This window comes from Corylus avellana, chromosome ca5 (genome assembly GCF_901000735.1).
Source record: "Corylus avellana chromosome ca5, CavTom2PMs-1.0".
Lineage (NCBI taxonomy): Eukaryota > Viridiplantae > Streptophyta > Magnoliopsida > Fagales > Betulaceae > Corylus > Corylus avellana.
In genome coordinates, this window is record NC_081545.1 from 3,195,569 (window position 1) to 3,218,164 (window position 22,596).

At 33.8% G+C, this 22,596-nt stretch overlaps 2 protein-coding genes across 3 annotated transcripts; both read right to left on the reverse strand.

The window, feature by feature from the left end:
* Positions 1 to 3,566: 3,566 nt before the first annotated feature.
* On the reverse strand, positions 3,567 to 7,823 carry LOC132183038 (cellulose synthase-like protein H1). The gene is made up of 9 exons (XM_059596430.1): positions 7,465 to 7,823; positions 7,044 to 7,368; positions 6,637 to 6,762; positions 6,037 to 6,153; positions 5,699 to 5,911; positions 5,485 to 5,599; positions 5,235 to 5,410; positions 4,642 to 4,992; positions 3,567 to 4,313 (listed from the first exon to the last, which is right to left on the reverse strand). Exons 1-9 carry the CDS (start codon positions 7,719 to 7,721, stop codon positions 3,765 to 3,767), a joined length of 2,229 nt encoding a protein of 742 aa, XP_059452413.1. The 5' UTR covers positions 7,722 to 7,823; the 3' UTR covers positions 3,567 to 3,764.
* A 7,082-nt stretch (positions 7,824 to 14,905) lies between these two features.
* LOC132183037 (cellulose synthase-like protein H1) lies at positions 14,906 to 22,409 on the reverse strand. Of its 2 annotated transcripts, XM_059596428.1 has the most exons (9): positions 22,114 to 22,409; positions 20,172 to 20,499; positions 19,951 to 20,067; positions 19,641 to 19,754; positions 19,176 to 19,388; positions 16,806 to 16,923; positions 16,411 to 16,589; positions 15,621 to 15,971; positions 14,906 to 15,531 (listed from the first exon to the last, which is right to left on the reverse strand). In XM_059596428.1, exons 1-9 carry the CDS (start codon positions 22,368 to 22,370, stop codon positions 14,980 to 14,982), a joined length of 2,229 nt encoding a protein of 742 aa, XP_059452411.1. In that variant the 5' UTR covers positions 22,371 to 22,409; the 3' UTR covers positions 14,906 to 14,979. The 2 variants fall into 2 exon arrangements, with proteins under 2 accessions (XP_059452411.1, XP_059452412.1); XM_059596429.1 differs by lacking the exon at positions 19,641 to 19,754.
* Positions 22,410 to 22,596: the final 187 nt, after the last annotated feature.

The window sequence follows — 22,596 nt, forward strand, 5'->3', positions numbered from 1 at the left end:
CCCAAGACCTACTTGGGATTGCGCCAAGACCTGCCCGAGACCTGATCAGACGTGAATGGGACCCGCCTAGACCTGCCCAAAACTAGACTGAGACCTGCCCGGGACCCGCCTGGTACCTAACCGGAACCCGCCAGGGACATGACCAGAACCCGCTCGGAACTTGCCCAGGACCTGACCGGGACTCGCCCGAGACTTAATCGGGACCTACCGAAGACTTAACCAAGACTCGCCCAAGACTTGCCTGGGGCCCCACCGAGACCCGCTCAGAACTTGACCGGGACCTGTTCGGGACGCTGCCAAGACCCTAAATACTACACATTTTTATCACTCTTATCCTACTAGGTTAATGTGTTCTATCAATCTTATAACTCATTGTAAAAATCTTTTTTAAAAAATATCAATAGTAAATAGACACTGTCACATCAGCGTAGAGCCTGATATTTAATATTATTCTAACAGTATATAAAACATTTAGATTTGTAATTTAATCTTGAGTTAGAAGGACAGCTTCTGTGCTTTTCAAATTCAAATGGAGAAATCATATTTCGTGTTTGGTGGGGGCACTAAAAGCGGTGGTGGGTCTACTCTAAAAACTCATTTTTCTCTCATTGTCCACCGCAACGATTACCTAAACGACTAAGATCATAACACGTGGCGATCCAAAAGGGTCTAATTTGGGGTCACCAGTTTGAGAACAAAACTCTGTAGAACCGCATAGGATTTGCTTTTCAAAGTATGTGCTGGAAAATCGAGTAATTTTCCATGATTTCTGATGGGACACGATATTCTCATGTGCCAAATTTTCTCACTTCCCAAACACGCCACCCTTTTGAAGCTTCCTCTTTTTTGTGGTCTTCACTCTTGGGTGGCTTATGATCAACGGGGCACGTCGTTTCTCTCGTTGGGTCCACCTCAAATGGAGGGTCAGGATGAAGTGGGTCAAAGGGGGAGACATAAATGGGGAAATTATGATGGTAAAAGAATGGAAAGCTTTTTTTAAAAAATAATAATAATAATAATTATACGCGGAAACTATATATGATTGGCTTCTAGGTTAGCCTTTATGCTTTTTGCCTGTTGGCAGTTGTTGACAGAAATAATAATAAAAAAGAAAAGAAAAAGGATTAATGAAACGGAAGTAATTAGATCAAATTTATCCATTCTTGATCAACATTCAAAGATAGAAAGGAGCCTAATTGTGTGGGAAAAATAGAAATATATGATTCTTCAGCTAAAATTTTCTAACCAATTACAAATGCTCCTATGGTTCAGTGCCAACTCAACCTTTATATGACTTAAGGCCCCAATTAATAATTATACAATAATTTTAATTTTTAATTTTTAATTAATTAATTAATTTATTTTTTTTTTTTTTAAAAAAAAACATTTTTAAGGCTCCAATTTGGTAAAAGAGAAACTAATAAATAATCTCAAATATTAGTTTTTGGATTTAGCACATTTTTCAACATTAGACCTGCCCGGGACCCCGCCGGGCAGGTCTCGGCGGGTTCCCAGTCAAGTAACAGACAAGTCCCAGCGAGTCCCGAACAAATCTCAGTTAAGTCCGGGAGGGATACCGAGCAAGTCTAATGTTAATGAGTGGATGAGTAACAGTTTCATGACAGAAGGAAAAGTTCAAATCAAATGGGGGGACGAAAGTAATATCAAAATGTGGAAGGATAAATGGTTTCTAACTACTAGATTGTATGAAATAGCTAGATGAAGGCACAAATTGATGGAAAGTTTCCCTAATTAAAGAGATATTTATTGAGAGACGTTGCCCCACCTAGACACGTGACAATTATTATTTTACAAACCTTGAGATATTTAAATATTTCAAGAAATTATTTATGTATGAAAATTCTTAGTAAAACCAAAACACTATAAAGTGAGTTCAAAAGCTATTTCACAATAATAATAATAATAATAATAATAATAATATTCAAAATGAATTTCAGGCGTCAAACAATCATACAACCTTGAACAAACAATGGACATAGGTCATCAATCAATCGAGCCAGCTTCGAACGTTTGATCATAACCGAAAATTGAACGATCAACCCCTAAGGATGAACTTTTGAGAACAAAGGCATGATTAATTAGGATTTACGTCGCATGATTATGATTTTTTTTTTTGACATATTCACACAAGAGAAGAAAAAAAAATTTGAACTAGTGACCTCCACTTCATTAGACGTGGTCTCAGGCAATTGAGCTACCTCCTGAGGACCATGATTAGAATCCTATGATTATGTTCAAGGTTTCTAGTGTAGTATATGCGTAATATTAGAATGTGGTTTGTAATTTTGTGAAAGTAAGTAAATACTTACTTTCACAAAATGCTTTACCATGCGACATGTTGATTAAACTGGGCGTTATTCTTTAAATACTTACTTCTATTAAGCGATTATGTTATAAGCCTAATGTTTTGATTAAATGTTTATAACTGTATCGAAACGAATATTTTACTTAATTACGAAGTTATTTATGATTAATGAACGTAAGTGTGGATTATCATGTATAGATGGCTGCCAGCCTGCAATATATGTTTGTACCATAAGAGCTTGACCCTATGGTCAAGAGATTTATGTTTATGTTTAGTTTTGGATTCAATGATTTTATAATATGCCGGTACAACTATGTTTGATTGGTAGTCATTACTGACTGACTTCATTAATAAGTGTGGGCCACCTAAAGTCCAATCCGGTTTGGCCGCTAGTAATGGACAATATATATAATTCACAAATTGCATAATTTCTACATTAAACCATATTGTGAATTGTCTCTCGAATTATATATGCTTACTCTATCTCAAATAAACGAATTTTCTCAATTGGCACAATAACAGAGGCAACCCTTATCAATTTTGTAAAAACTATGAGATTCTGAATTATCATGTTGACAAAATACATTGTGATACCTAAGTCTCGTCACATAAAATTAAATTATGTTATAATTTATTTATTTACTAAGTCGTGAACTTGCGCAATTACTTTTTCACCTCTAAAATACCTTGGTGTTTTGTAGATTAATAGGTTTGCCATACTATAGAAGTTGAGTATTTCACTGGGATGCACATGCCAAGCAAAGAGCTTGTATTGTCAGGTTTGCGTAGATTAGATAGCTAGAAGTTGTTAAATTTTATAGTATTTCTTTTTGGAAGCTCTAAGTTTGTGTCAATGACATTTAAATGGTAGTATGGAAGATATTCCCATTTGTCTCATATCTTTCTTTTTCGCTATAGTTTAATTTGATAGTAAAAATTTGAGGTATATATAATTTGATAGTGTGGAGGTACTATGACTAATACTCCGAATTAATTATCTTAATTAATTTAATTTTAGGAGCGTGAAGTTTGGAAAGATAGAGGCATTGTAACACCACACACCATTGACATACAATATTATTTACTTTCAGCTCCCTTCAAGTCAAACTTCTATGGAGGTCACCCATCCTAATTCTATTATCGCATAAACTTACTTAACTGTGGAATTCTGATGGAATCATGATCATCACAACTTTAAAACGTGTTGTTATCATAAATAGTATAAGTATACATATAAGTATATCTCGATCTCTAAACTTAGACGATGTGAGATGTCACAGGTATAGTAGAGTAAGGTCGAATGTAGTCTCTTGTTTTGGTCCTTTAGAATACCACGTTGACACGTACATAAGTGGATCTGATCATCAATGTTTCCAGCAACAATTCGAATCTTAAAAAGAATATTCGAAAACATTATTATAAGTGCATGAACGAAGTCTCAACCCATTGTGGTCCATCTACACAAGTGTAGAAAAAGTAAGGCCAAAGCAGCTGCCTTGCATATGGTGGAAATGGGGATCCCATGCTTTCCTTTTCCAAACAACCCTTTCAAAAATGGCCAAAAGCATAGCAACAACCACACACTACACAAGACCTCTCCTAGCCCTGACCCATGCCCATCATGAGCTAGTGGTTGCAGCTTCAAAAAGCTCACAATTAGTGCAGTCAGGTGTAGTAGAAAAATGGTTGTACCTGGCACGAAAATTGGGGACTCGTCAAAGGTGAACCTCCCAGCATCATTATCATTCATAGAGTCACCAGATTGGTCTTTTTTGGTCACTTCAAAAACTGTCTCTGAGATTCCTAAGAGCTTCAACACAACACTCAGTAATCCGAAGAACCATGCTGTAATGGTCGTAATTCTTGCCATTCTTTGGCTATTCCACCAAGCTCGGATTGATTGGCCAGTTCGTAGGTATTCGGATAAAGTGTATAGGCTGTAAATGACAAAGAGAGCAACTAGTACCCAGAAGACTGGTTCATCAACCTATATATATACACACACTATAAGCTTTTAAAAAAGAAAAATAAATCTATCAAACAGATTTAGAGCATGTCTGAAATTGCGTTTGAGAAATAAAATTTTTTTAAGTCAAAAGAGCTTTTAGGCAAAAGCTTCACTTTTAAACTTTTGCCAAAAGTATTTTTTGGCAATTTTTAGGCCTTTTAGACAACAAAAAAACGTTTTTAATTTTTTTAACAAACGAGTACTTCTTTCTTCAAATAAACTTTTTTAGTGTTAAAAACACTTTTAAGTCCCTCAAACGCAATCTCAAACTTGCCCTTAGAGTTGGACGGTTGTCGTTTGTCCTTACCTTTGGTAAGAAGGAGGAGTTAGTGATGATACAATACACTGGAAGAGCAGCATAGCATAGCTCAGGGATGGAGCGTAGGCCCCAATAAAGGAGCCACAAATAGGCCAAGCATTGCCTGAATTGGAGCTTCTCAAACAGGGCGGCAAATATGGGACAATTTTTGCTCACTAGAATTTCAAGTAGGCCAGTGACCCACCTCTTTTGTTGGGTCATTGCAGCAGGCCCACCCGATGGTGCACACCCTAAAAAGGCCGGTGGGTTGGGCGTGCAAAAGACGGACTTCCAGCCTTTTTTATGTATTGTTAGCCCAGTTAAAACGTCCTCTGTCGCGGATCCATATCTCCAGCCCAACTGAAATGGGGAAGCCACAAACATGAGAGAAGACCCGGAGACAGTATTGTTTCAATCGAGACAAAAAGAAAAGGAAAACAAAATATCCAAATAATTTTTTTTTAAAAAAATCCAAATGGTAAATCATTATAATGACCAAAGATCAACATAAATTGCGATAATAGATTACCAACGAACAAATTTTAAATGCTTTGTTAATATGAGCTCTCAATTAAGGGATTCCATATTTGTTGGTTACTAACCTCCGTACCCCAGCTACTATTATATTCGTAGCTGCAATTGGCGACTTGGTGTGCTGCTTCAATAGAGTCTGAAAGATGGTTAGGTGGATCTGTATTCCCTTTTAAAGCATGAGCTGCTGACTTGATCAACTCTTTTGAACTCCCAAATTCTAAAAGCCAATTCTCAACCAATTTTCCTATCAAAGGGAAAAAGAAAAATATAGTCACACAAAAAAAAAAAAAGAAAAAAAAAAGAAGGTAATTCACATACCGTTTATTGATTCCACATTATCTGGATATAAGCCATAAATAATTTTTCGTCTATGGAAACATCCGGTTCCCCCGTAAAGCGGTCCTTGATGTGCAGTCAATCCATGCGTCATATACTTTGTGAACATGCAAAATATGGTAAAGTACTTGAACAATTAGTGAGTGACATTTAAAAAAAGGAGGAGGAAAAATATATTTAAATAAATTTGACGCACTTCAAACATAACCACAAGTTGATTGCCATATGGGTCATCTTTTAATCCATCATAGAACATCTGTGGGAATTGAATATATGCACTTTCTTTTTCACTCTTGGAACCTAGTAGCAGGCACATTGCATGAAGAACAACTTTTGGATTGTTAACAAACATATCGCAGTCTACATTCAGCATATAGGGAGCATTCGACATCAATCCAGAGACTCTTGTCTATATAAGACAGAAACAGTTCAAAATTAAAAAGAAATAATGTTAGGATTTACAAGTTATCCTTAAGAACTAAAAGACTAAATGAATTATAAACTAATCCTTGGGCATAAATAGCATGATCTTACTAGAACGTTCATGGCACCCGCTTTGTAATGATGTGGATGCTTATGTTGCTTCTCCCTAGACACATACACCAAATGCGGTAATCCATCTGCAAGACCTTCCTTGTTCTCACACATAACCTACAATAAATTGGAAAATGTTTTGAGTTACTACAACTTCTATTACAATTTTCTTATAATCTCATGTGAAAATCTGTATAGATTGAAATATGTACTGCCTCGTTACCATTAAAATTTTAGTGATTGATATAGTAAGCATTAAGTGGAATAATATAATGGTTTATAAACGTGATAAGTGTTATATAGATTGTTACGTCATTCATATTTTAGTGGCTGATATAGTAAGTGTTAAATGAATTGTTGCGGAACATATAGTAAAAGCTATAGTTATACTAGTAAGACTCCAACAAAATTATCCAAATGAGCCTTTTTGGAAATTACGTATCGTCCATCTTGAAGATGTACCTTGCTTGTTCTCCTAAAGCTTAGGGTAATAAAAGTACATAAGTTCAATTCCCATAATATATAGTCACTGGTCACTAGTCATGGGACTCTTTGCCAATTTGTACACGGCCAACAAAATCTATAATATATTGAGTTTACCTTGATAATAGCTGGATGGTTTTTGCGATCTACATTTAAGAATTCTGCAAACTCCCCTCTAAAATCACTTGGCATGAACTTTTGGGAGGCATCCTCAACTTTATGGCAAAGCTGCTCATACTCAACCTAAAGAATATCAAGTTAAATTATTATTTATCATAAAAGTATAAGAAATGATAAATTGTAAATTATTATAGTATCATGTTAAAAGAATATCATTTTAAGACTTTTCTTTGCAGAGTACACTATTTAGTAGACCCTATATATACAACTATCATATAATATGAGATGATCCAAGAGCTAAATATCATTGCCACATCATCAATTTCTTTAACAATCGTGTACGAGTTTCCAAAATAGCATTATTCAAAAACTAATTTTCACGTCTAACTGCAGCTTTTGATTACCTTCATCCTTTTCCATTCTTGTTGGAACTCCCAAGAGCTGTCACTAAATGTTAGGGATTTATCGGCAAAATATCTAAATGGAGCTCTAACTTGAATATTGTACTTCTTACAGAATGGAACCCAGTGCCTGGCAAACTTTGAGGCTTCAGAAAGAGAGTAGTAGGTCAAGGGAGAACAGCCATCATCGGATACATAGCAGGCTAGCTTGTGAGCTGGGTAATCAACTGCCAACAAAGAGAGCACGGTGTTTATGGTGATGATAGGAGGTTCAAGCACAGAATCCGCAGTTGTTACAAACATGTCCACTGAGGGAAGCTCCGTTACCCTATCAAAGAAGAATAATAAATACAAGGGATCAGATGAATATGAAAGCTTTCCACTAAAACTTTTATAGAACATGTTATAAAAACATTTATGTTACCTTGGCAAGAGGTTGTCCGGGTATGTTTTGTATTCAACACGATTCCATTTGATGCTCATGACTAGAACCCAGGTGAAGGTGAACCATGATTCGCATAGGAAGGCAAGGAGCCAAGTGAGGCCATGGTCTTTGAGCAAGAGGATACGATAAACAAGGAGAGAAAGGAGAAGGAAGAGGATTATGATATCAATGGCTCTTTGTGCAGTGTTTTTCCGAGTAGTTTTGTCACATAAAGGGAGAAAGTTGGTAGTGGCCATGTCTGTTCTATAATCTATTGAAGATTTGAAGGTGTTTAAATATCCGGGACATGTGTTTGTGAATTTATAGTAGAGACTAGAGAGCAGGTTGTTTCGTACATAGTTGCACAATATGTTTCTGCGCATGAATAGAAACCCTATTCATGCGCAGAAACTTGGTTGTTTTTAGCCCATTTTTTATTACTAAAATAGACACCCTATTCAGCCTTTTGTGGACTAACCATAAAAACATAGTGAGATCGACAAGCACCGAAAGCTCAAGAAAGCAGCCGATGGCTGTGAAATAGAGAGATCATAAGAGAGAAAACAGGTGGCACCTTTTCTCACGCTTTAGGTGGCTTAGAGAATTTAGGAGTTTTCTTTCTTGTCAAAATCCTTTTTTCTTTTTTTCTTTTTTTAAGGGAAAAATCATATCTATAATAGTAGGTTTTTTTCCTATTAGAATTTAGTCCTTAAGTTTTCAATTCCAAGTAAACAGTTCTTAGATTTTGCCCAAGTTTAAAATAGGCTTTAATGTAAAAAATAATGGTTTGCCATCTGTTATATGTCTCATTTGATACGTCATAAACACTCAAATGCAATGTCATGTTAACAAGTATTAAGTCATTCATAAAAAACAAGACCCAAAAAAAAAAAAAAAAAAATCGATCTAACACAAACTTAGAGAGACACAAAACTTAAGAACCTAAAAAGTTAACCCACAGTAACAAAAAACTTCGGCTCCGTTGGCGTAGCATTACATTAGGGTGTTGAGATGACGTGAACGTGTCAAATGAGACATATGTGGCAGATGACAAACTATTAATTTTGACGGTAAAGTGATAGATAAAGTGATAGATTGACTTATTTTAAACTTTGGTAATAATAATTTCAAATCAAAACTTGAGGACTAAATATGCTTTTTCCTATTTTTTAATAGTAAATTTCTTTTAATCATCTTGGTTACATAGATCTTAATGTTATGTGTGATTTAATTATTTTTATATAGTTATATTGTTATTTTAAAATTATTTTGTCAAAACAAATATTGATTGAGCGATTGCAATGAAAAGTGTATTTTTTTTCATGATGGTCTCTGCCTCTAAATCAAACCAAATCAAGTCAATTTTAGTGTTCTAATTAAATTGTTGGAAAAATTTCACAAAACTCCCCATGTGTTTTGACCAAATCAAGTCAATTTTACTGTTCTGATTAAATTGTTGGAAAAATTTCACAAATCTCCCCATGTGTTTTGACCAAATCAAGTCAATTTCAGTGTTGAAAAATTTCACAAATCTCCCCATGTGTTTTGACCAAATCAAGTCAATTTCAGTGTTGAAAAATTTCACAAAACTCCCCATGTGTTTTGACCAAATCAAGTTAATTTTGCCTCTTTATGCTTAAAAAACTCACAATTTAAAGTATCAAACTTTTAATTTTTTACAATGTCCTAATTCCGTTAAAGCTCGTCAAACTTCAAAAGATACCCCTTTTATACTATAAAAAATAAAATAAAAAATTGCAAGATTCAAGAATTTGTCAAGATTTAATGAAATTTGCAAAAATAGTATACGCCTGAATATTTTCAATTTTTTTAAAAAAAAAAATTATAAAAAATGGGTATTTTGAGAATTTTGACAAGATTTAATGAAATTAGGGCATTACAAAAAATTAAAAGTTCAATACCTTAAATTAAGAGTTTTTGACATTGAGAGATAATTTTAAAATACGTAAAAGTTCAAAGAGTTTTGTAAAGTTTTCCCTAAATTATTTTTATTCCTTTTTGTTTTCTAACCTCCTAAAATTATTTAGCGACACTGACAACATATTGACTGAGTCACGATGACAGAAGTTGTCACTATTGATTTTCTTTTTTAAACCACTTGTTAATGAGGGGACAACCGGACAAGTAACTTTCATCAGAGGAGTAAAGGCCCAAAAGAGACAAAAAAACAATTTTTTTTAAAAATAAATTCAAGTGTGGTTTGCATATCTCTCTTCTTTTATTTTTTCTTCTTTGATGCGACTTGACGCCAAATTATATAAGCTGGTACACGTTCTATGGATTCCCTGTGCTCAGGAGTCATTGCTAACCAAAATAAATAAATAAATATTCAATTGTGGTTGGCACTCTCTCTTCTATTATTTTTTATTTTTTGGAAAACTTTATTTTGGCTTTATGAACTTTTACTCAATTTTACAAATTTTCTATGAATTTTTAAATCTTTCATTTTGGACCTCTGAATTTTTAATTACTCTCAATATGAACCCTTCTATCAAATTTTAAACGTTACATAACATTTATACCCCTAACTTTTGTATAGAATTTCAACTTCTAAAACGTTTTTTTATTTTTTTAAAAATGAAAATTAAAGACATTTTGGTCTATTTTTGCATTTTTAACGGCTATAATTAACGGAATGGTTCTAATTAACAGTAATTGAAAGTTTAGGAGTCCAAAATGAGAGATTTGAAAATTCATGGAGTTTGTAAAATCAGGTAGAAGTTCAGGGAGTCAAAGTAAAGTTTTTTTTTTTTTCTTATTTGATGTCACATAATGCTATATATATTATGTTAAGTACTTACAATTATAAGTGTTTTATATGACTTAAGTACACGTTTAGGCTCTATTTGTTTCTTATCTAGTCCTGATAGTATCTCCCCTCGATCCCAGTTGAGTCTCGTCAGGGTTCCAATCAGGTACTGGTAACGTACCAGTCGAGTTCTGACACGGTTCTAATGACTTCTAGGTTGAGTCTGTCGATTTAAGAATAAGATGTTCAAACTCAAAAAATAGTTTACGATTTTTAAAAATTGAAAAAAAAAAATTCTGAAAAATTAAATAGATTTTTTTTTTTTTTTCAAACCAAAAATATTTTTGGTTAATTACTATTTTCCTTCATGGCCAATTCTCAAAAATACGAAAAGTATATTCTAGAAAAATTTATTTTACCCAAAACAAACAGAGCTTTAATGATGACTTCTACATAAAATTTATAATACATTATGCTGCTACTTTCTATGGATTCCATACGACTCAGAACTGAACGCAGTGTATGATTGCTCAGATACTAAAAGACACAGTTTGATCTCTAAATTAAATATGGTTGGAAATACCTTTTTTTCAACTTAATCTATAATAATAATAATATATGTCCTTCAAGAACACAAATAACTCAAACACAAAAGCATTTAAAATAATCAAAATTACTTTTAACTTTTATCTCACGTACCCTTTTTGACCTACATGGATGCCAAATTATGGTGCTAGCTAGGCTCAATTAGATGTTTTAATTTCAACCATGCACACATGTATACTTTTGGAGCGCTGTTTGCAAACGAGAACACTGGGCCACTCGGTTGATAATGATAGCTCATCTGACATCTCTCCAATTGAGAAATATGTAACTGTTTGAATATGTATTTATAGTCAACAATTTGAATCTCAAAACTAATATTATAAACCATTATTATAATTCCATGAACAAAGTATATACTTACATAGATCTTAATTTTTTGTGTATGTGATTTAATTATTTCTATACAGTTATTTTTTTATTTTAAAATTATTTTGTCAAAACAAATATTGATTAAGAGACCGAAATGAGAAGTACTGCAATTTTTTTATGATGGTCTCCGCCTCTAAATTTTAGTGTTCTAATTAAATTATTTTTATTCTTTTCTTTCTGTTCTCTGACATCCTAAAATTGTTTAGCGACAACATATTGATTGAGGATTGCAAAGGACAGCAGTTGTCACTATTAATTTCCTTTTCAATTTAAACCACTTGTTAAGGAGGGGACAAGTACTAACTCTTACATCAGAGAAGAAAAGGCGCAAAGCGACAAAAATAAATAAAGGATATTCAAAATGATTCACGTGATCAATGAATGAAGCATTAATTTTTCAACGGAATTTGCATTTACGTGGAATTTATATGAGTCAACAAATCGTATAGTTGATTTAATGACTTTATAGGATAGAATGAAGAAAAGATGAAAACGATATTGACATGAATCATTTTGAATATCCTTTATTTATTTTTGTCGCTTTGTGCCTTTTCTTCTCCGATGTAAGAGTCACTTGTCCCCTCCTTAACAAGTGGCTTACATTGAAAAGGAAATTAACAGTGACAACTGCTGTCCTTTGCATGTCTATGCAGAGGGAGGAAAATGGGAAGAAAGATTCGATTTAGTGACTTTTATTTTGTAAGACGTGGTTTATAGTTAATTGAGCTACTTCAATCTTGGAGATGATATGATGCGACTTGCACTACAAAAAAAACAATTTTTTTCTCATTGGAATTTTCTGACGTGTTAGGGTGTCTGACAAGTCAAAAAAATTTTCTAACGTAGCGCTTCTAACGTGTGTTAAATGTCAGAAGCATAAGTGTCAGGAAATTTTTTTTCCTAACATATTATTGTTTAGCACGTCAGAATTTTCTGACGTGTTAATTTTGGCATGTCAGAAAATTTTCTAATGTGTTAAAATATAACACGTTAGAAATTTTCTAATGTGTCAAGGAAATTTAAAAATTAATTAAAAATAATAATTTTTTTTTTTCAATTAGAAAATGTATTAATTTAAATTTTTTTTTTTTTTGTAATTTATTGAGTGGTGCAGAGAAACGAATTTTTCTGCACCACTCATTTCTCTGCACCACTTGAGTGGTGCAGAGAAACCCAACAAAATCTTCTATGTGCCACGATAAAATTTTCTCCAAAATCTTTTCTCCATTTTCTTACTTCTTTTCGATCTCAATTTTCAAAAACTCAAACTCACACCAAAAAATCTTCAAACAATCAAAAACCCAAATCAAAAAAACAATTTGAAAAATCAAAAACCTAAACGTCAAAACCAAAAAATCTTCAAAAACCCAAAAAATCTTCTTATCTTATCTTCTTCTTCTTCTCTTCTCTTCTCTTCTCCTTCTTCTGCTTTCTTCGATCTGCCGTGGAGAGAAGGGAGATTGAGAGAGGAGAGAGAGAGAGGGGAAAATAAATGAGGAGGAAAGAATAAAAAGAGGAAAAAAGTTGAGGGAAAATAAGAAGAGAGAAAATTTTCAAAATCCCGCCCATTTTTTTGTGACATGTCAATATTTAGCACGTCAGAAAATTCTGACGTACTATTTTTAGCACGTCAGAAAATGGTAACGTGACAAAAATTATGTATTGTATGCCACGTCAGAAAATAGTAATTTTTTTGTAATGTTGATGCCATATTATATATGCGTGTCTTTTTTTTTTTTTTAACTAAAGAGTTTTTCTTTACATTGAATTGGAAGAACTTTCTCTTACCTAATCTATAATATTGACTTTTGTCCTTGGATCGTATAAAAATCACATATTTTTCTAATAATAGGGACACTTGCTGTGAAAGAGAGACAGCTGAGTGGGAGAGGGAGATCGATGATCGAGGGAGAGAGTGCAGTGGGAGAGCTGAGAGCTAGGGGTGAGGGAGAATCGAGAACGAGAGTTTAGTGAGAGAGGGGATCGAGTGTGCAGAAAGGGAGAATCGAGAGAGGGAGGAGTCATTTGTCACTGTTCAAACGACCTCAAAATGAGGGGTTGTTTGAACAGTGTTGTACTGTTTAAACGATTCCTACTTCTGAGAATGGTGGTTTTACTATTAAAATGACCTCATAATGTCCCTAACTCTAAGGCTTTTTGTAGTGTATGCTCAATTAGATACTTTTCAACCACGGCTTCATCCACATATATCCTTTTCAGTTGCCAAATGACTAATTTATGTAAAAGAGAAAAGTTGTGAATCTGGCTGGACAACTTTTAAGATATATATGCATATATATCTTTCAGATCAACGTACATAGAATTCAATTATGTGAAGCTAAGGACCACGGCTACTGTACTCGAGGACCATTGTGATTGAGAAAGAAAACTAAGCAAGACACATGAAAATTGATTGACGATGCAGGGCTACAACAGGATTCTTGGCGACGAAGTGCTAGATACAGGGCTGAAAGATTCATGACATAAGGGATAAGGGGTGATGTCTAGATCTACTGGACTTTAATATTGCTATCATGATCACTTTATATCTAGATTTAACTGTATACATAAGCTGTAACTTGTGGGATTCAAGCATAAGATGTGGCTCAAAGAAGACCTCTTTTGGTTAGCATAAGTGTTACGATCTTTGTGTCCCACTACGGAGATATATGTAGAGATTTGGGGACCATAATCCTAAAGGACCGTAACAATATATAAGTTCCCAAAACGCCAAACTTTTATAGCAAATTTTGGCTAAAATACTCATTCTATAGGCCTTTTTTTTTTTTCCTCATTTTTATATTGTCATGATACATATACTAATTATATTCTTAACTCAGTGACTTGATCCCTCAACTCTTCTTCCTATTCCTCCACACCCAACCTCACAACCACCATCGTTGCCTTTTCCACCCCTTTGACTTGTCCAAGAGGTGCATGCAAATGTTCTCCTGTTGCTGAAATCTTCACTCCCTATTCATATATATATATATATATTTCTTAATTATTTTAGTGGACGTGGTGGTCAAGGGCTTGGCACTAAGGTTCTCTAGCTGTGTTGTTGGGCTTAAGACTAAAAGATGACTTCAAGATAGGATGGATAATGGTGTGTTGGAATATATTATCATATTTGATTGTATTCAAATTTGGTTGTGATAGATTTCAGATTTAATTGTAATCTCATCCCTTTTAAGTAATGATCTAATTTGATTGTATCCAATCTAATTTATATTATCTCTGCATACGATATATATTTGCATTGGAGCTTGAAGGCCAGTCACTTTGATAAGATCCAGCAAGAGCTTGATGAGCATGTGTGATTTGGGAAGATGATAAACCCCTTATTTTTTGAGCAATTTGATGGAATTAATCCAGCAACCTCGTTTATGCAATAAAGGTACTATTTAAGAATTTTAACAAATGAGATAGATAATAAATTATTTAGTATTAAGAGGATAATCTTTTCTTTTGCATAAGTAAATTATAAAACTCAGGCTCGTGCGTGCATGATTAAACTGCCACGAAGGGAACTAGAAATTTAACTTGAAGGGTGCTGAATTGAATTAAAAAATTTTAAGGGGCCAAAGTAAAAAGAAAAAAGAAAGGCCTACACTATTTTTTTTAATAAATTTAAAGGCTATTATTTTAAATTTCAAATAGGTTCGCTTATGAATGAAAAATAGTGTAAGAAACATATAAGAATGAATCCATTCCTTAAAATTCCCTGAAATAGATAATATGGCCTAAAAAGTAATTGCCTGTCCAAGGGCTCAACCCATAGTGGTCATTTTGCACAAGTGCAGAAGAAGTAATGCCAAAGCAGCTGACTTGCATATGGTGGACATGGGAATCCCATGCTTCCCTTTCCCAAACAGTCCTTTCAAAAATGGCCAATAGCATAGCAACCACAACACACTACACAATACCTCCGCTAGCCCTGCCCCATGCCCGCCGCCATGAGCTTGTGGTTGCAACTTCAACAAGCTCACAACCAGTGCAGTCAAGTGCAGTAGCAAAATGGTTGTGCCAGGCACAAAAATTGGAGAGTCGTCGAAGGTGAACCTACCGGCATGATCTTCATTGGAAGCATCACTAGATTGGTCTTTTTTTGTCACTTCAAAGACTGTCTCCGATATTCTTAAGAGCTTGAGCATGACACCAAGAAATCCGAAGAGCCATGCACTCATAATGGTAATTCTTGCCATTCTCTGGTTATTCCACCAAGCTCGCACTGACTGGCCAGCTTTTAGGTACTCGAATAAAGTGTATAGATTGTAAATGACGAAGAGAGCAACTAGTACATAAAATGCTGGTTCATGAACCTACAAACACATATTATAAGCTATTAAAATGAATAATAAATCTATGAAATATATTTTCAGTACTTTATTGTTCATGAGCTTCACCTAACCTTTGGCAAGAAGGAGGAGTTGGTGATGATACAATACGCTGGAAGAGCAGCATAGCATAGCTCAGGGACAGAGAGTATGCTCCAAGAGAAGATATACAAATACGCCAAGCTTTGCCTCAGTTGGAGCTTCCCAAAGAGGGTGCCAAATATGGGACAATTCTTGCTAAATAGAATTTCAAGGAAGCCGGTGGCGCACCTCTTCTGTTGGGTCATTACAGCAGGCCCACCCGAGGGTGCACACCCTAAAAAGGCCGGTGGGTCGGGTGTGCAATCCATGGACCTCCAACCCCTAGAATGGATCATTACCCCAGTGTCGGAGTCCTCTGTTGTCGTTCCATATCTCAAACCCAGCTGATATTGTCATATCGGACATCCACAAAGATGAGAGTGGACCCAAAAAAAAAAAAATAATAAGAATAATGATGATGATAATTATGATAAGATAAATAATTATGGTCAATAATTTATTCATATTTTTTTTTATATTCTCTTACAAATTTAATAATTAAATTTGTGAGGTCTACAATTGACTTATGTAGAGTCCAAATAAGTTAACAAATCTAATGATTAATTTGTAAGATAATATGAAAAAATAATATTGACACCAATCATTTCTTTTATGATAATATCGTTTCAACCCATGCCGAGAGGAAAAAAAAAAAACATGACCCAAAAACTAAAACTTAAATGGATCTGCAATTTAATCAAATCATGAGATAAAAGATATTGGAAGAATAAAATGATTTAAATTAGCCTTCAATATGTAATTTGCTTATTTTTGGTTACTCACCTTTGTACCCCAGCCTGTACCATATTCATACTCGCAGCTTGCAATTTGGTATGATGCCTCAATAGAGGTCCAAAGACAGTTAGATGGATTTGCGTTCCCTTTCAAAGCTAGAACAGCTGATTTAATCAGCTCCTTTGAACTCCCAAATTCTTGAAGTGTTTCCTCATAAGCCAATTTTCCTGTCACAGGAAAAATAAAAATACCAGTCATATAATAAGAAAAATCCCCTTAATTAAGTGTTGTCTTTTGAATAAAAAATTTCAATTGTTACCACTAAAAATTAGTTGACATAGTGAGTCATGCAATTAAATTTTTTAGATGAATATAGCATTACTCTTTTGGAGAATAAAAGTTATTTATAATTAAAAATATCAAATTAAAGTTTATTTACTTACCATTAATTGATTCTACAATATGACTTGGAGAGAGACCATAAATAATTTTTCGTCTGTGGAAACATCCAGTTCCAACATATAAACTTCCTTGGATTCCAGATATGCCGCGCATAATATACTTTGTGCATATATGTGTAAAACAAAATAAAGTAATTGTTAGAACATAAACTATAAACCAAAAAAGAAAATGCTCTTAAGGTGCATTACAATGTCACTTTTCTTAAGACATTATTTGCCCCAACTAATTCTCATCAATTGGTTTGCATAGGTTATAGCAAATATGTCTTCATAATATAGTGGAGCCTAGAAAATTTGATAATGTTTGATTGCTAACCGTCAAATCAATCTTATAATTAACGATTATCTAATTATAACCGTTCGATCATAATTTTTAATACTGATTACCTAATTTATAGATTTAATCTTACAATTCCAAGTGTGTGTGCTCACATGCGTGTCATACTACAACATACACTGATTATTGATGATACCATAAATAAGCCTAGGGCCCTATTAAGCCTCACGCTTACATACCAAGTATTGAACAACCATAAGCCCACCATGTGACTGTAAAACAAGGAATCTAATATTAAAGAAGTTCTTCATTATCAAATAAGGTTAGAACTTCTTTCTCCCTAAAACACACTTTCTATTCAATTTTCTCTCTATGAATACTTAATTGACTTAAGCTTCGGAGGCTGACGCCACTCTAGTCGTTCCTTTCTTGTCTTGTAGGTGACTCGTTGTCCATTTTGGTCATGCAAAAATCTACTTTTGCAATTGGCGCCATCTATGGTAAACAATATTGTTCCTCATTTCTCTGAATATGCAATTGGATTGGGTTGATAGGTCTCCTCCTTTTCCTGATCTACTTTGACAACACCAATTTTTTATAAAGTAATTTTTAGGCCTAGTCCAGGTAAATGGGCATAGAGTTGTACAGACCCATTAATATGATTGAATTGTCTTAGTTCAATAGATCAAAATACCCTTCATGCATAAATTATATATTTTGATTTTAAAGTTCTATCCTAAATCACATTCATGGTTCAATGGTTTAGTGCATGGCATATGACATAAAAAGTATAGGTTTGAAGCCCTATACTTCAAACCAAAAAACAAAATTCTACTGACTCTTCATAGCACGTTTTGAAAGAAAGGGGAGTAACTTTAGAAAACTCCTATATATAAATTTCCACTCGTTTTGAAACTACCTTCAAAGTTTAAAAACACTCAATTAAGAGCATCGAACATTTAATTTCTTTCAACTACCCCTTTTGATAGGAATTTCCATTAAGAATGCGTATTTATACCTATATGTTTAAACAAAATAAATTTGCTCTAAGAAAGTGTTACAGAAAATAATTTGAACGAAAAAATATATATCTAAATGTTGAGAGGTAGTATTTATAATTTCATGCGATTTTAAAGAACAAGTTGTTTTAAAAATACAGTTTTAAAGAAAATGAATTTATCTCAACCGTTTTCATGGTTGGAGATTTCACTTGCCAAGTCTTTTTCACTTACCCTTTTTATGTTTTGTTTCCAGGTTATGAGCAGCATGGATTAGGAGGCATGGGGACTTATGAAAGCATTAGAGTTCATCTCATGAAACTCATATTTATTTTAAATTAGTACACTATCATAGAACTTACTGTTAAGTTTTAAAAATTGGCCTTATTCGATGCTCAAAACCATACTTTTATGTCTTATCATCTCCCAAGCGTTTGGTGTACGTGAAAGTTTTGTGTGTTTTCGTCAAATAGATGTCGAAAGACCGTCATGAAAATATAGATCAGAAAGGTCTCTGTGCTTTCATTAGATACTCGTCAGAGGCCATCATGCATGAAGATGTAGCTTTAAAAGGAGCCTCCTTTCTACATCCAACAAACAACCACAAGCCCACCATATGACAATAAAACAAGGGATCGATCTAATAAAAAAGTTCATCATACCTAAATAAGATAAAAACTTATTTCTCCCTAAAATTCCTAGCTTTCTATTCAATTTCCTCTTTATGAATACTCTACTGACTTTATAAGTATTAAAGGCTCTTCCACCGGCTCTAGGGCCAGCTTCACTCCGTTTGCTCATACCTTGTCTTGTAGGTGACCCATCGTCTAATCCAGCCATGTGAATATATGGTTTTGCAATTATATTAATTTGAAAACATTCTAATAGTAATTATTCTAAAAAAAAAAAAAAACCAAAAAAAGCCAGTAATTGTCCAATATTTTGTGAGTGACATTCTTCACTTTTTCCTTAGTCACACATGCATATATAATTAAATCAATGTTGTTTATAAATTAAGCAAAATAAAAATGTAAAAGAGAAGACTTATTTGCAAGTAAAGATTTAAATTTGACTCACCTCATACATGATCACGTACTGATTGCCATAGGGGTCATCCTTTAATCCATCATAGAACACTTGTGGGAACTGAGCAAACGCAATTTCCTTCTCACTGTTGGAATCTAATAGTAGGCACATTGCATGAAGAACAACTTTTGGATTGTTGACAAACATATCACAATCTACGTTGAGCATGTAGGGAGCATTTGTCATCAATCCTGAGACTCTCGTCTATATATGATAAGAATTAAAAGAGGCGTTAATTAGTTAGGTGTTAATTTTGTAAACAACTAAAAGACATTTGATCTTATTAACTCCTTTGGGATAAATGAGTTTGGCTTGCCTTTTTAAAAACGTGCAAATTGCCTATAACGAAAAAATAATTGGTAGAAATTACCTTCACCCCCCACCTCTTTTTTTAATGAGATCTTTAGTAAATATTTTACTGGAAGCAAGCCAAACTCGACATAAAAAACTTCTTACCAGGACATTTATAGCACCCGCTTTGGAATTATGTGGATGCTTATGCCGCTTCTCCCTAGATATATAAATCAAATGTGGCACCCCATTTGGAAGACCTTTGTTCTCCGACACAACCTAAAATAAGATTATCTAAATGAGAACTTTCGGAAATTGCTTATAACCCACCTGGAAGACCTTCCTTGTTTCCCAAAGGTTAGAATAAATGTACAAAAATCAAATTCCCATAATTATCCCAAGTCACGTCTAGGGATTATTTTGAAAAAGTTGTGTAGGTTCCAGGGTACTCCCAGTCAATCAATCTGGAGTTTACCTTAATAATAGTTGGATGGTTTTTGCGATCTACATTTGAGAATTCCCCAGTAAAATCACATGGCCTCGACTTTTGGGCGGCATCCTCAATTTTATGGCAAAGCAGCTCGTACTCATCCTGCAAGAGATGAAGACAAACAAGTTTGTGCATAAGTGGCAGCCATTTCTCATCATAGTTCATCAAAATATAGTCATAAAATGTCCCCAAGATATACAATTCACCTTCATCCTTTTCCATTCTTGATGGAACTCCCAATTAGAGCTATCATTAGACGTTAGGGAGTCATTGGAAAAGTATTTAAATGGAGCTCTGACTTGAATATTGTACTTCTTACAGAATGGAACCCAAAGCTTAGCAAACTTGGAAGCCTCGACAAGAGAGTAGAAGGTCAAGGGAGAACATCCATCATCGGAAACGTAGCAAGCAAGCTTGTGAGGTGGGTAATCAACTGCCAACAAAGAGAGCACGGTGTTTATGGTGATGATAGGAGGTTCTAGCTCAGAGTCTGCAGTTGTCACAAACATGTCCACTGAGGGAAACTCAATTACCCTGGCAAGAAATTAAATAGTTAATTATTCTGTTGAAAGTCGGAGAACTCACATACATTAAGAGAAACAAAAACTAGTAGAGCGCTTTCATTAATTTTATTTTATTCAACTTGATTAAATGACTTTCTTACATGAGTATTCATAGATTACAAATGATCCTTCTAACTTGTAACATTAACATCATTCATTTACATCAAATGTAGCTCCCAAGTGCGTTGTAAATTCTAAGCAACTCCTACATGTTGAATAACTCTTATGTAATTCCCACTTGTAAAATAAATCTCATATAACTTCTATGTAATTACCAAATGCTTGAAATACTAAAAGACAAACTATTTAAGATATTAAGAGCTTGTTTGAGATTGTATTTGAGAAATATAGTTTCTAAGTCAAAAAGTGTTTTTCGACAAAAGTTTCATTTTTAAGCTTTTGTCAAAAGTTTGTTTGAAAAAAAAAAAAAAAAAAAAAAAAAAAAAATCGTTTGAAATTGTGTTAAAAAGAGTAAAAATTGTTCAAAAAGATTTGTACCCTTTAAACGCAATTTGAGGGGTGTGCATTTAAGGGGTAAAAAGTCCTCGTAAAGGTGTACTTTTTACCCCTTGGATGCAAGTTTTGAGAGTAAAATTTTTTTTTCTTCAAACAAGTATTTTTTTTCTTCACATGTTTGGAAATGTGTTAAAAAGAGTAAAAATTGTTTTTAATAGCTAAAAATTTGTGCCAAACAAAAAACTGGCATGTTTGATAAAAAATTTCAAAAATATATTTTTGATTTTTTTAATTCTAAAATGGTGAAAAAGCAATTTTAGAAAAAGCTTTTCGTTTCTTTTCTAAAAAGTTTTTTTTGACTTTAAAAGCTAGCTCTATTTCTCAACGCAATCTCAAACATGCTCTTAGAATAATTGCTATATTATGTATGATTTAGTTTCCTTCTAAGTCTATAATCCATCATCTACCTTATTTGGTTTACCTTTTCTTGTTTACCATACCTTAATTCTTCTACAAATACCACATATTGTATATTTGAGGAGTCTTAAAATACGTTTAATACTCAAAAAGTCAGTTTAAAGAAGAAAAAAACATTCGTTTGGTAAAAAAATTGAAAGCACTTTTAAGCGGTCCAAAAGGTCCAAAAATAGCCAAAACGTACTTTTGACAAAAATTTTGAAATAAAGTTTTGTAAAAATCATTTTTTGCTTAAAAACCCTATTTCTCAAACATAATCTCAAACATGGTCTAACCTTATTTTCTCTCTATGCTTCCCCTCACTCTTACGTACATTTTATATATTTCAACACGAGAAATGCTATACATGGCAAAAAATTTTTTTTAAAAGTTGATTCTCAAATGATGTGTCACTATCCTATGAGTTGGTGATGCACTTTCCAAAATAATAAATATCATGAAATGGTGACACATCATTTGAAAACTAGCTTTTTGAAAAGAAAATTTAGAACGTGTAATACTTTTCTTTCTACACATCTTATGCACCTGGTAAAAATCGATAAAAATGCCACGTAATATATGAATAATGAAGCTAAAATAATGATATTTTGGAGCAAAAACATATATAGCACAGCAGAGTGGTAAGTAAAGCCAAACGTGATCGATTTATTACCGTTGTACGAGGTTGTCAGGGTACGTTTTGTATTCCACAGGATTCCATTTGATGTTGATGATGAGAACCCAATTGAAGGTAAACCATGACTCGCATAGTAAGGCAAGGAGCCAAGTGAGGCCATGGTCTTTGAGGAAGAGAAGACGATAAATAAGGAGAGAAAGGAGAAGGAACAGGATTATGATTTCAACGGCTCTTTTTACTCCATTTTTACGCTGGATTCTTTCATATAAAGGGTGAGAGTTCAGGTTGGCCATGGAAGATAGGAAGATAATGGTGTTGAAACTGCAGGACTAATGAAGGTTGTTCTGCTGTTAGAATATTGTTGGGCATTAGTTTGTTCTGGACCTCACATACTTGACACGCGTACATGTTTTCTGCCATCATTGATCGGTCCCATAGCTTTCTTTTTCTGATATCGATGTGTGGTAATCATGCAAGCACAGTAATGAAGGAACTACAGTACTGCACTGAAGAAGACAG